Here is a 14,422-nt window from a genome sequence, read left to right as displayed (position 1 = left end):
AAATATGTTATAGAAAAGAAACAAGTTTTACTAGACAAAACTGAGGCAGATCTGAAGATGGATTTAAAAATGATAGGCCACAAGAATATATGGAAAAGATGTTGCATTGAATATACAAATGAGTAAACAGATCTGTGAACATCTAGAAACAAAGTTATAACTTGAAACCAGCATGAGTTTGTTCAAAACAGACCTTGGCAAACCAATATTATTTCATTCTTTGACAAAGTGTCTAAATTAGTAGACCAGTGAAATGCTCTGGATATAGTAGTATTAGATTTCAGTAACGCATTCAAGAAAGTAGACCACAAACTACTTCTTGATAAACTAGAAAATTGTGAGATAGACAGCATCACCACCAGATAGATTTTTAACTGGCTGAGATATATACTCAATGAGTAGCCCTTAATGGTACTATATCTACATGGAGGGAATTAAGCAGTGCGGTACAATAAGGTTACGTCTTAGGCCCAGTACTTTTCAATATCTTCATAAATGACTTAGATGAGAAAATAGAAGGGGAAGTCATCCATTTGCAAATTACACTTGGATCTACGAAGCCAAACTATCCAACCTATTCCAAGACCCCGCTTACAAACCTCTAAACACAGACCCCATCACCTACCTGGAAAAAGCCACCAAATCCAAAATAAAAGCCTCTCCCATCAGTGAAGAGATCCAGCAAAGAGTCATCCTCAGAGAGAAATCTTCCAGATGCCCCACACTCTATGGCCTCCCCAAGATATACAAAGAAGGAACACCACTCAGACCCATAGTCAATTCCATAGGTTCACCTCTACAGAATCTTGCCAAATTCCTCGCCAAGCAACTCCAACCTACACAGAATCCATCACCTCACACGTATAAAACTCACTCCACTTCATAGAAACAATAAAGAAACAAAACCTACAAACCAGCAACCTACTCGTGAGTTTCGATGTCATATCCCTCTTCACCCAAGTGCCTATAAAAGAAGCCTTGACAGCTATCCAGAACCAACACAACCCCCCTAAACACATCCTGGACCTGACCAACCACTGCCTAACCAACACATACTTCATCCATAATGGACAAACAGATAGAAGGAGCACCCATGAGATCACCCCTCTTACCCATCATCGCAAACTTATACGTGGAACATTTTGAAACTAATGCCTTAGATAAATCTGAACACAAACCCAAACTCTGACTTAGATATGTTGATGACACTTTCGTGATTTGGCCACACAGGAAAGAAAAACTGGACAACTTCCTCACACATCTCAACAGCCTACACCCCAAAATTCAATTCACCATGGAAATAGAAGCAAATAACCAACTTTCCTTTCTGGACATCCTAATCTACAAAAAAACCCAATGTCTCCTTAGGACACACCATCTATCTGGAAAAAAAAAACACCAACCGCTACTTAAACGCACAACACATCACCACCCTGAACAGATCAACTCTGTAGCCAAGACCCTCATCTCCAGAACCAAACGCCTAGCCAACAAAGACCATCTGAAAATGGAATTAGACACTCTCACAAACGTATCTCCAATGGATTCCAAAGAAAAACAATTACCAATGTAATTGAAAGGGAGACTCCCCCAAAAAACGAGACACAGAACAGGACAACGGCATGGCCCTCCTCCCTTACATCAAAGGCACCACAAATAAAATCAGCAAAATTCTCCACAAACACAATATCAAGACAGCCTTCAACACTGACCAAAAAATAGCCAACATCTTAAGAAACCCCAAAGACAAAATCCAGCTAGAAAACCAAATATGGTGCAACATACATAGGACAAACGAACAGGAGAATAAATGCACGCATCGCAGAACGCAGTAAGAAAAAAATTAAAAAAAAACTTCCTCCCGTTTCCAGCACCTTAAAGCTATAGGACATGAAATTAATTTTGAAGGAACCAGGTTAATCTCCAAAATTGAACACTTCAACAAGAGAATAATTATGGAAGCTATCAAATAGAGAAACACCCCCACAATATGAATAAATGTGAAGATATCTCCCGCCTACCAGACATCTGGAAACCAGCTCTAATCAACAAACGAGCTCCACCCACCACCCAGGCTGTTACAACACGAAACAACAATGGACACACAGCCAGCACCAATCAGCTCCAATCTACCAATCATGATACAACCACACAACCAATCATTCCACTTACTGAAACAACGTCAGCACTCCACCTCCCCCCCCCCATCAAGATTTATAGAAAGACGGCAGCTCTGACCAGGCTTTAAGCCCAAAACCCAGCCTAAAGATGGTGAGTGAGACCTTGTCGAAACGTTGTCAAGACAATCTCAATCTTTCACAGGAAAAGACTCGAATACAACAAGACCAGCAGATAGATAAATAGATAGATAGATGATAGATAGATAGATAGATAGATAGATAGATAGATAGATGATAGATAGATAGATAGATGATAGATAGATAGATAGATAGATAGATAGATAGATAGATAGATAGGATATGTGTGTGTGTGTGTTTGTATGTGTGTGTGTGTGTGTGTATAGTGTCACAACCCCTGGTATGCCCCAAATATAGCACAGGTTCGAATCCCAGTAAGGATATGGCTAGCTGATGAGAGCTAAATAGCTTGAAATAGATCTATACTAGTCTCCCTTTATTTATTTATCAACACAAATATAACACACACACATATATATATATACACACACACGCATACACATACATACATACATACACATACATACATACATACATATATATGGTAGGTAGGGAGAGAGAGATAGGTAGGTAGGTAGATGGAGAGAGAGAGAGAGAAATACAGTAGATGGGTAGGTGTTTCTGCTGGCACAGCACTTGATCAATGTAATTCTCCTCAATCAATTAAAAGAGCTTTCCAAATGGAAAAAAAAAGTTTTTGCACTCTGCAAACCTCCCCCAATGGCCCATTTTTCATGAAAGCTGGCCCTTTTTCTTTTCAAAACAAGGCATGAATAGCCTTGGGGGGGGGGCTTGCAGAGGGGGGGCAAAAATGAGCAAAAATGGCCTGTTTTTCGCAAAAACGAAAACATTTGACAAAAATACTTTTTGTCAAAAAAGTTGCATACATAGCCTTATGGAGGCTTACAGAATGCTGCTGGGGCTGGGGGGGGGGGCCAACAAACGGCCTGATTTTCGCTCATTTCTGCACTCCCCAGCCTCCAGGAGCTCTCTGCAAGCTTCCATAAGGGTATGTACAGCCATTTTGGTGAAGGGGCGGGGCTTCAGGAGGTAAAAATGCTGTATAAGACGCACTCAGATTTTCAGCCTCTTTTTTGATGAAAAAGATGCGTCTTATACTCCAAAAAATATGGTATAAGAAAATCCAAAAGAAAATATTGTGGATGATCTCTCAAATAGCTTTTCTGGAAACCAGCTCCATTTTCTTTTTCCTGTTCTGAAGTGTTTCTAATACACCTGTTTGGGATTAGAATTCTAATTCTAATTAGAACTAGAAGTTAGTACTTGAACTTTTTTCTCCTGTTTTTCTCTTTTCTTTTTCTGCCTCATGTTTCGGAGGCATAAAGATCCATTTTGTGAGATGATCTTAATTGGAATAAAAATAAGATAAGTTGTTGATTTCATGGAAGCATCCCTGTAATTTCCCTGGTACCGATCTGGAAGCAGTTTGCAGTTGTCTTCTTCAGAATTTTTTTAAATGCTATAACCTACAGCTAAAATATTTCCTGGTGATTTTCTATCCAAATACTAACAATATTCTATCTTGATTTACTATATAAGTGAAGAAAACAGATCTAAATGTATTTGAAACTTTTGAAATTATTTCAGATTTTGAAGTTTCAGGGATTAATTCCCTATATATTATGGACTTAACTGTACCCTAAATTAGGGTTGAGCAACCTGGGATTCTTCATATACTCTTGCATTCAATGTGCTATGAATCTTCCATGCCATCTTGTACATCTTATAGTGATAGAATTTTGAAACACAATTAAATATCCTGGGTATAACCATATTTATATTAACATTACATTAAATAGCATGTAGTTTTTGTCTTGCCCTTTCTACTTTTTGGAATGTGGCATAATCTAGTATTGTACATATCACTAAATCTAGAAAATAATTATACACTTCAAGAGAAAAATCTTCCCAGACTCATATTGTCAGATGCATTGAAATATAGTGTTTACTTGGATGGTTGGGTATTGTAGGAATTATAAATCAATACATCTGAGGACGAGGCTGAGAAATGATTTCAGCTGATTTTTTGGAAAAGGGTTTTTTTCAAATTGGCGAGTTTTCCATTCAGTCTCATTTGAGACTCAAAAGGAAAAAATATAATGAAATGTCATCACAATATCTTTCACAAGTTCAGTGCTGTCAATAAACTCAATACAGGCAGTCCTTGACTAACCACAACTAAGCCCAGAATTTCTACTGCAAAGCAGTTATTTAGTTATTAAGTGAGTTTCACCTGATTTTATTATCTTTTTTTATCATGGTTGTTAAGCAAATCACTGAAGTTGTTAAATGAACTTGACTTCCCTTATTGACTTTCCTTATTGGAAGCCAGCTGAGAAGATCGCAAGTGGCAATCACATGATCCCAGGATACTGCAAACATTATAAATACATGTCAGTTACCAAGTGCCCAAATTTTAATCACATGGTTATGGGGACGCTATTACAGACATAAGATCAAGACTAGTCGTAGGCTATTTTTTCAGTGCAGTTGTAACTTCAGTTGTAAATAACTTGGAATTAAATTTGTGGATGATCTGTATAACAGATAAACAGAATTAAATATTAATAACTAAATATTGGAGTTGTAAGTGCTTTTAATTTGATAGACAAAGCATTCTTTGTAATGTGTGAGAATGCTTATATATCTGCCCTATTAAAAACTCCTTAAAGTAGCTACATGTTCTCCCAGGAGTACAGGGCTGTGTTTGATCATCATATTTTCTTTAAATCTATATTAAAGAATCTGGAGTTGAATCTTTCTCCATTAGCTTCTAAGTTGAAGCCCCTCTGAGTCTTGGCAGCAATTCTAATCATCATATCCCTTTTTGTTTCTCCTCTCAGCAGTAGTTGCATCTAGCGATCAGCGTCAGATCCCTATAATTGCTGTATCTGTTACTGTGGGAGTGATTCTTTTGGCTATTGTAATTGGTTTCCTTCTCAGCGGAAGGTAAGAAGAAAAAAATATATTCTTGTACCTTTCAACCCTTCTCTGTCCCTCCAACTTTTATCTAGCCAGACACTTTAGAACATGTTTCCTGGCCAGCCAGATCTATGACAATGTAATGTTCAACACACTCCCATCAGCATCTAAAAAGCCACATACAACAGGCACCATATACCGTATTTATCGGCGTATAACACGCACCGGCGTATAACACGCACCCCCCATTTTAACACAAAAATTTGAGTAAAAATTTTTTTCATTAAAAATAAATGACTTGGAAGCTCGGAACTTAATGTTGGATTAAAATTTATAACATTAGAACATGAATTATAACATTAACTCCTCTTAAAAGGCAAATATGAAATGAAAAAACACCTCTTTGAGCAAAAAAACTTAATAATCAGAATCACTGCTTTTTGGAAAACCAAAAATCTCTTCCTCATCTTCACTCTCTCCCTCTTTTTTCCCTTCCTTCCCCCTTCCTCTTGCCTATCAACTTCATCCTCTTTGTCTTTCTGCTCTTTCCCTCTCTTCCCCTTTTCTTCCTACCTCCTTCCTTCTCCCTCCCTTCTTCTTTTTCTTCCTTTCTTCTTCCATCTTCCTCCTTCTCCTTCCATTCTTTCTCCTTCCATCCATCTTTTCTCCTTCCATCTTCTCCCCCCCTCCCTTCTTCTTTTCCTCCCCCCTCCCTCCTTCCTTCCTCTCCTTCCCTTTCTCACACACAGGAAGGGGAGGGGGGCTATCTAGTCGCTTTCACAGCATAATTTCTTTATCTAACTTTTAAAAAACAGTGTGCAAATCAAACGAGATTTTCGTAACCTGCGAAGCACCAAGTTATATTATGTTGTTACAAATTCGCAGCTACTCCATTCTTTCTGATAGGGAACTACATTTCCCAAGATGCCTCAGGTCCTCAAAGCGCTGAACGCAGCTTTGCAATTGACTCCAGCGAGGCCTGGCAGCCGCCGGCTGGGGTGGTTGTCAGGGCGATGCGGAGCGGACGCGCCGTTTGTTACTGCTTCCAGCAATCAAGACGGAGAAGGGAAGCGACTGAAACGGACGCTGGCCTCGCTCTCCTGCTGCGGCTTCTGTTTCAGTAGGGAAGAAAACTTCCTTTCGCTTCCCGAATTTGACTGGGTCCCGGGGCTTCTGCCGGGCGGCAGAAGCCCGGGAAGCGAAAGGAAGTTTTCTTCCCTATTGAAACAGAAGCCGCAGCAGGAGAGCAGGGCTGCTGCCGGCCGTTTCACCTTGCGCAGCGAATTTGACTGGGTCCCGGGCGGCAGAAGCCCGGGAAGCGAAAGGAAGTTTTCTTCCCTATTGAAACAGAAGCCGCAGCAGGAGAGCAGGGCTGCTGCCGGCCGTTTCACCTTGCGCAGCGAATTTGACTGGGTCCCGGGCTTCTGCCACCCGGAGTATCGGCGTATAACACGCAGGCAGGGTTTAAGCTTGGAATTTTAGTTTTAAAACTGCGTGTTATACGCCGATAAATACGGTAAATAAATACCACACACAGAATAGCACACACTTTGCTACAGAGAAGTTCCCTGAAAATGGACTCCAGCACTAGTGCAAAAGCTCGGAAGACAAAACATCTGGTCCCGGTGACTGACCCAGATTGGATCCTGCAATATAAAGTTTAATGAAACCTTTGTTTTAGTGAGGAAATACTTTTATCACTGTACTCTGAAATGCTAATTTCTACAACTCTCTTCTTACAAACTTTTAAGTGAACTTTCTATGCATTTCATTTCATAGCTACCATTACTGCTCTATTTATTAAAGTAATAATGGCATATTTCTGTGCTATAGCCTATATAGATATATTTATGCATGTACATATGTATATTTTTTTCTCCTTACATTTTTTTAATGATAAGTTTTTCATAACAGGCGGTGTGGCTATAGCAAAGCTAAACAAGATCCTGAAGAAGAAAAAATGCACTTTCATAATGGCCATAGTAAGTAAAATTCATTGAATGTGCTAAATAACAATCTTGCAAAAGCTGTTTTGTTTTGCTTTGTTGCTGGTCTTTACAATGCACAGTATACAGCTTAATATTTATGTGACACAATTTATGGAGATGGCAGAAGAATAGATATCCTGAGCATCCAGTATAGTAAATCTCTGAGAGAGTCTTCTAGCAGCCAGCCCACAACCATAGAGCACACTCCTAGAGTGGCTGCTGCTGGAAGACTCGGCAGCCGAGTTTTGGAGTTTGGAAACAGAGAAGACTTTATGCTTGGAGCGTGGTGGCAGCTGCTGCTGCTGCAAGGAGAGCTGGGCCCAGACATGTTGAGGCTAGGAGGCATGCCTGCTTGGGGCGGAACAGGCGCTTGTGCAGCCCCCTTCTCCAGCCAGGCAGAGCTCCATGCACTGACCTAAGGGGTATCCCTAATGTGCCAAACTGTGGGAGCTGGGGAGCGAGCAGAGCACCACATGTCTTGGAGCCTTAGGGATACCCCCTAGGTCAGTGAATGGTGCTCTGCCCGGCTGGAGAGGGGGTTTGCCGGGGGGTTGCTCGTGAGCTTGGTCACTTCATGGCTGCTTCGCCCCTGAGGCTGTGCCTGGCTCTTCGGGAGCCAGTTCACAAGGGAGCAACTGCCCGGCAATGACAAAACAATAAGCCCTCTCCTATAATAAGCCCCAAGACCATATTTTGTAAGTAAAAAGAAAATAAGACCCTGTCGTATTTTTGGGGAAACACGGTAAGTATCTAATAAGTAGATTTATTTCTATTATTACAGATATACTGCAAATAATAATTCCAATTTATGGCTTGATATCAATTTATAATTTATTACAATTTAAGTTATTACTGAAATATATATTTGAAATATATGTTAATGTATTACAGATTTTTTTCAGTACATGGAAGACTAATAACCAATGTCTGAATCAAGAAGTATAGTAGGGTTCATCTCCAAAGTCAATAGGTCCCTCTATAGATAAAAAAGGAGGAGAAAACAAATGTTTTTCTTAAGTACAACCTGATACCTGTAGTTTTTATGAAAAACATTCCCTAATAAAATAGAATGGCCTAATTAATTGTAATATATTTCAGTCATCTAATTCGCTTTAAACTCAATTGACTTAAATTATTGATTAAATTTTTTAGACCATCTGTTTTTTTTAAGTAATGGGTTTGTGGTAGTACTCAGAAATATTCCTTTCTGACAGTGATATGAAATACTCATATATTATGCTTTTGAAAGTTACTGTTTCATTTTAATTTCCTTGCATATTGTAAAGAAAAATGTAATAAGTAATTTTATACACAGTTAAACTACCAGGAGTAAAGACCTATATTGATCCACATACCTATGAAGACCCTAATCAAGCTGTTCATGAATTTGCCAAAGAAATAGAAGTGTCATACATATCAATTGAGAGAGTTATTGGAGCTGGTAAGAAAATCTAATTGCTGTTCATCTCTCTTTACATGTATTAGGATGATTGTTGGACTGCATTAACAAATATTCAATGCAAATAGATTTCCAATAAATGAATTGAAAATAAATTATATTTTATATCCGTCACTGATAAATTATTTATGAAAGCAAAATTAAGTTTCCTGTAGATAAAATGATTCACTAAAGAGCTTTATGTATGATGATGATTAAACAATATTAATTTAAAATAAAATAAAAATGTGATCATCTGTCAGGAGCAATAGTGTTCCTATTCATAAATAGAAATCTGACTCAAGTCTTCATTTAATGACAAAGTTCCTTGGATAACTTGGATCGTTTCTTGGAGCTCAGTCACCTTCAAAAAATTATGGTTGACTTGGAATAAAAATGCAGTCAATGACCTTCTCTTTGAAAAAAAATCCTGAAATATTAATAAATATTTTAGATTTATGTGCAAAAGTCATCAGGCATTATCACATTTTAGTTTTAATTCTTTTAATTGAGGGGCGATTTTTTTGTAGGTGAATTTGGTGAAGTATGCAGTGGGCGCATGAAACTTCCTGGGAAATGTGAGTTGCCAGTGGCCATTAAAACCCTGAAAGTGGGCTACACTGAGAAACAAAGGCGGGATTTCTTGGGAGAAGCAAGCATAATGGGGCAGTTTGATCATGCCAACATTATACACCTGGAAGGCGTGGTAACAAAGAGTATGTACCTAATTCTAATGAATGTTTCATTATCTTTGCTTTACAAACTATATAAAGTAATATCTTGATGGCATTAAATTCCAATAATGTTACTATATCTAACTGTAATATCTATAATGAACAAGTTAGTAAGTCATTGAATCATTCATTATGTTTTCTCAAGCATTATTCATATTGTATTGCTTGAGGATAATCAAACTGACTTGGAAGTCAGAATAAAATATTGGTTTTTTTATGCAAAGACTAATCCATGCATGCATTCCTCCCTCCTTTATTTTTAGGTTAGGATCTGGCCAGGGAGTGTTCTGTTTTTTATCCAAATAGCAGCCTCCTTCTCTGTTCTTAAACAGAAAGCTTAGGATGGAAAGAAATAAGAAATTGTAAGAAATATAATATTGCCTCCAAAAAACACACAATAGGATGTTTTTCTTAACATATTATATAACTTCCCTTAGATTCTTATACATTGCACTGAATATTTTCCTGGTCTTAATCTTACATCCAATGATATCATACAGCAGCAGAGGTACATGCTATGTCAGGTTACAATGTTGGCCTTAAGAAATATGAGCTTCAGCACAATGTGTTTAGTAATCACAAATGGATGAAAACGAATCAAGGAGGGATTCAACCTAAAAATAAGAATAACTTTTCTGACAGTGAGAACAATCAACCAATGGAACAGCTTGCCTTTGGAAGTTGAGAGAGCTTCATCACTGGAGACTTTCAAGAAGAGATTGTACTGCCATTTGTCAGAAATGGTGTGGGTCTCTTGCTTGGGCAGGGGGTTGGACTAGATGACCTGCAAGGTCCCTTCCAACTGTGTTGATCTGTTAATCTGTCTTTTTCACTGATTGAAAATTTTCTAGAAAATCTGAATTTCAATAGGAAAGCAAGTAGAAATAGCAGAAATTTGTAACCTTGACTTCATGATAAGGGTCTGGTGGTGAATTAAACAACCTAATAAATACTTGGTGGTGGCTGCTAAAAACAAAATTCATCTTGAACCTCCCATTTCTAACAGCATGTGGTTCAACTGAATCCTTTTAAGATAGTTGTGAAAATGAAGTCAACCGGAAGTTCTCCAGCTGGACAGACGTGGGGGATGTGAGCTCTGTAGAGTATCACATGAACCCTGTCTGACAAACCAATTCTGAGATCTTTTTAGATCAGACCCCTCCTGGAGGGGGGGGGGCATCAGACCCATGGAGAGGCAACAGGTTTCTCGCAGGTCAGAGATTGTCCTCTGAATCAAAGTAGGGGCGGCAGCATGGCAGCATGGCTGCACAAGAAGCTGGCTTCCAGCCAAAGCAACTAAACAGGAGTGTGAGGATGAGATTAAAAACCGGTAAGAAATTTTATCTAACCCACAGTCATAAATCAAAATTTGGAAAAAGCAAAGAATCTTGAGAGCACAAATAATATTGATAGATCAGTTATTCTTGCCAAACTAAACAATGGTTACATGTAGTAATTGGAGATAATTATCATTAGAGTTGTATGGTCAAAAATATTAACCAAATAAGATTAGAAAAAGATATTTGTTCTTGTTAGCAAGGAGCTCAATCTTGATTCCAAAGGATTTCATTGTCTGTGTGGAGATGCAAAGATAATCATATAATTTCCTAGGATAAAATGACAGCAAAAAAGGACTCCTGTGAAATCCCAGGAAAGATGCAAATGTTTTTAAAAGCTGCAGGCAGATGTTTCATATTCTAAAGCACTTTTGTAAATTATTCTAAAAATATGGAAAAAGGTATTGCTTATAAATTTCATCAGATAGTTATTTAAACTTGTAATGTCCTAGACCTACACAATTTTAATATATATAGTCTTTGACTTACTATAATTGAACCTGCAATTATAGCCATAAGTCCTGATAATTATTAAGTGGGTCATCATGTGACTATTGCAGATTTTTCAGTCTTTTTTGTGGCAGCCATTATGTGAACCCATTGTTCACTATGGGACTTTTTTGCTAGAAAATGATGTAAATGACAATTTTCAGTAAAAAGTCATAACACATGGTCACCTGATTACAGCACGCTACAAACGACCATAAATACAGTACCAAGAACCCAAAAAGCAGTCACATGACTGCATGTAGTGGTGGTAGTGGCAACTATTGGAACTACAGATCCAGGTCAAAAGTAGCGTACTTAGGTCTGACATAAATTGCTAACAATGAAATTGTGTGGATTGACTCCTAGAAGGTAATACAGCAGTTCTTTGGACTGAGCAGATTGAGAATGTATAAAGCCCATTTCAAACTTCATTCCTTCTTTCTATGTGCTATTTTTTTAATTACAATCACCTCAAGTGCTTTTTAATGTTATATATACTAAAGTGACAGAAATGTTACTTTAAAGGCAGAATATGACATCTAAATGTGCATTATTGGTTGCATTGATTGCGTACATGCGTACATGAACATTTATTTTTCTTTTTGTGAAGAAATTTTGATATCTTTTGTTTCTAAAATGTTGTGGGTATATACATTTCAAATTACTTTTTATTACTTATTGTACTTATAGAAAGAGAATGTGATGTTTTCGTATTAACTCGTCTATTAGTAAATATATGAATTACAAAAAAGTATTTGCAGGTGTGAGTTAAAATGGACAGTTTAGATACAACCATTTAAACCATCAATTTATTAGGCAAATGGGGAAATAGGTTTTAATAGAATGTCAGTTAAATTAAATGGAATTTTATGCATGGCTTGTTTTATATATTTTTGCATGCATAAATGATAAGTGAGACTTTACAATTGCACCGAAGCATTTGCTACATAGGCAAATTTTGTCTATTGTAGCCAAAACCGAATAAAACTAAAATCTGGTAAGTCAGGGATTTATTGTTATAGTGGGATAAATGTGAATTGAAAAAAAATGTCATTAGGAAATAGCAGCAAATTACACTTTCCAAATGAGTATGGGTGTCATACATATGTTTGCAAGTATATTTTTATACATACAGATAGTCCTTTACTTAGGATGGATCATTTAGTGAACATTTGAAATTACAGCAGACATCCCCCAAAATATTTATGGCTCAGTTTTAAATTACAGCTACTATAGTGCCCACAGGGTCATTCAAGTTTACGAATGACTATAGGGCATTCGATGCACTCCCTGCCTATGCTTCCTATCCTCCCCTGCCTGCTTTGTCACCTCATGGGGTCCTGCCTTAGTCAACAATCACTCATATAACTTTCAAAGTCTCCAGAGCCTAGGAAATCAGGATAGGGGAAGAGGAACAGGATGTTCTTTTGCAGAGTCACATGGCACAAGCACAAGCAAACATGGTTTTCTTAGCTAAAAATAATGCTGGCACAGTTCTCAAGGTTTCTTTTCCTTGCTAATGCTAGCCATAGCTTTGCCATCATTAGCTTTGCTTGTGTTATGCCCGCAAAGCTAAAGCTTGTAGACCTAAGAATAAGGTGACCAGATGGCCCGCTTTTGGCGGGATAGTCACGCTATTTCACAATTTTTCCCGCGTCCTGGTTTTTTTTAAAAAACTCCCGATTTTTTTTTAAAGTTGCGAAAAAGCCTCCAGCCTCCAAGGCTCTCCTAGCAACTGGGAGTGTATATTCTTCTTCGAGACGAGCGCATTCCCGCCCGTGCATCCCTGGGAGCTGTTGCCAATGGTTGAGGGAGGAGAAGACTTACTCCATGTGGAGACTGCGGACTTCCCTCACAGATTTTTTCTTTTTCTGTTGCTTTGAGCAGCCCCTCCCTGCCCCCCTCTCTCTTCCTCTCTCGGAACTAGCTAGCAGCTGCCTCCAAGGCTGTCCAAGCTCAGCCCCTCCCCTCCCCCGCCTTGGACTGCTGCTTCTCCGTGTTGTTGTTTGAGGAGGGGATTACTGATAGAAACACAGCATGTGTCTCACGTGGCTGATAACCTGGTCTCTACAGAAGAGGTAATTTTAAAAACTTTGGAGCAAATCCAGAAAGAGGGGAGAAAGAGGCTGAAGGAGTGTGTGAGGAGGGGGGATTTCCTAAACCCCATTGACTCCAGAGGAGGGAAGAGAGAGAGAGAGAGAGAGAGAGAGAGAAAGAGGGAGTGTGTGAGGAGGGGGGATTTCCTAAACCCGATTGAATCCAGAGGAGGGAAGAGAGAGAGAAAGAGGGAGTGTGTGAGGAGGGGGGATTTCCAAAACCCGATTGAATCCAGAGGAGGGGAGAGAGAGAGAAAGAGGGAGTGTGTGAGGAGGGGGATTTCCTAAACCCCATTGAATCCAGAGGAGGGAAGAGAGAGGAAAGAGGGAGTGTGTGAGGAGGGGGGATTTCCTAAAACCCATTGAATCCAGAGGAGGGAAGAGAGACAGAGAGAGAGAGAAAGAGGGAGTGTGTGAGGAGGGGGGATTTCCTAAACCCCATTGAATCCATAGGAGGGAAGAGAGAGAGAAAGAGGGAGTGTGTGAGGAGGGGGGATTTCCTAAACCCCATTGAATCCAGAGGAGGGAAGAGAGAGAGAAAGAGGGAGTGTGTGAGGAGGGGGGATTTCCTAAACCCCATTGAATCCAGAGGAGGGAAGAGAAAGAGAAAGAGGGAGTGTGTGGGGAGGGGGGATTTTCTGAACCCCATTGAATCCAGAGAAGGGTGGAGAGAGAGAGAGAGAGAGAGAGAGAGAGAGAGAGAGAGAGAGAGTGTGTGTGCACAGGAGGGGGGATTTTCTAAAAGTCCCATTGAATCCAGAGGAGGAGTGTGTGTTTGTGTGTGTGTGTGTGAGAGAGAGAGAGAGAGAGAGACTATCACTAAGTGTTGTAGCTTATGATTCTTGATGAATGCATTCTTTTTTTTTTATGTACAAATTCCTTGTGTGTCCAATCACACTTGGCTAATAAACTATTCTACTCTACTCTACTCTACTCTACTCATTTCTATTTCAATTCTAATAAGGAGTTTAGCTTCTCTCTCTTGAAAATGTAAGCTAGCGTAATGCAAGCTAGCTTTAGCTTTCAAACAGTTCATTAAGTGACCAAAGTTACAATGGCATTGAAAAAAGGGACTGATGACCATTTTTCACACTTAGCAACCATTTTTCACACTTAACGACCGTTGAAGCATCCTCATGGTCACGTGATCAAAATTTTGATGTTTGGCAACAGATTCATATTTATGATGCTTTCAGTGT

General features: G+C 38.9%; 1 protein-coding gene across 3 annotated transcripts in view; it reads left to right on the top strand.

Annotated features, from left to right (window-relative positions):
* The window catches only part of EPHA5 (EPH receptor A5), a 237,770-nt gene that overhangs the window by 202,617 nt on the left and 20,731 nt on the right, over window positions 1-14,422 (top strand). For 2 of the 3 annotated variants that reach the window (XM_032237901.1, XM_032237902.1), the window contains 4 exons: window positions 5,066-5,168; window positions 7,056-7,123; window positions 8,445-8,570; window positions 9,098-9,283. In XM_032237901.1, coding sequence (XP_032093792.1) covers window positions 5,066-5,168; window positions 7,056-7,123; window positions 8,445-8,570; window positions 9,098-9,283 — 483 coding nt within the window. Of the gene's footprint in view, window positions 1-5,062; window positions 5,169-7,055; window positions 7,124-8,444; window positions 8,571-9,097; window positions 9,284-14,422 lie in introns of all 3 variants that reach the window. The other variant, XM_032237899.1, reaches the window with a different exon arrangement.

The sequence above is a fragment of the Thamnophis elegans genome, chromosome Z, assembly GCF_009769535.1.
Source record: "Thamnophis elegans isolate rThaEle1 chromosome Z, rThaEle1.pri, whole genome shotgun sequence".
NCBI lineage: Eukaryota > Metazoa > Chordata > Lepidosauria > Squamata > Colubridae > Thamnophis > Thamnophis elegans.
This window is presented reverse-complemented; position numbering and strand designations above follow the sequence as displayed.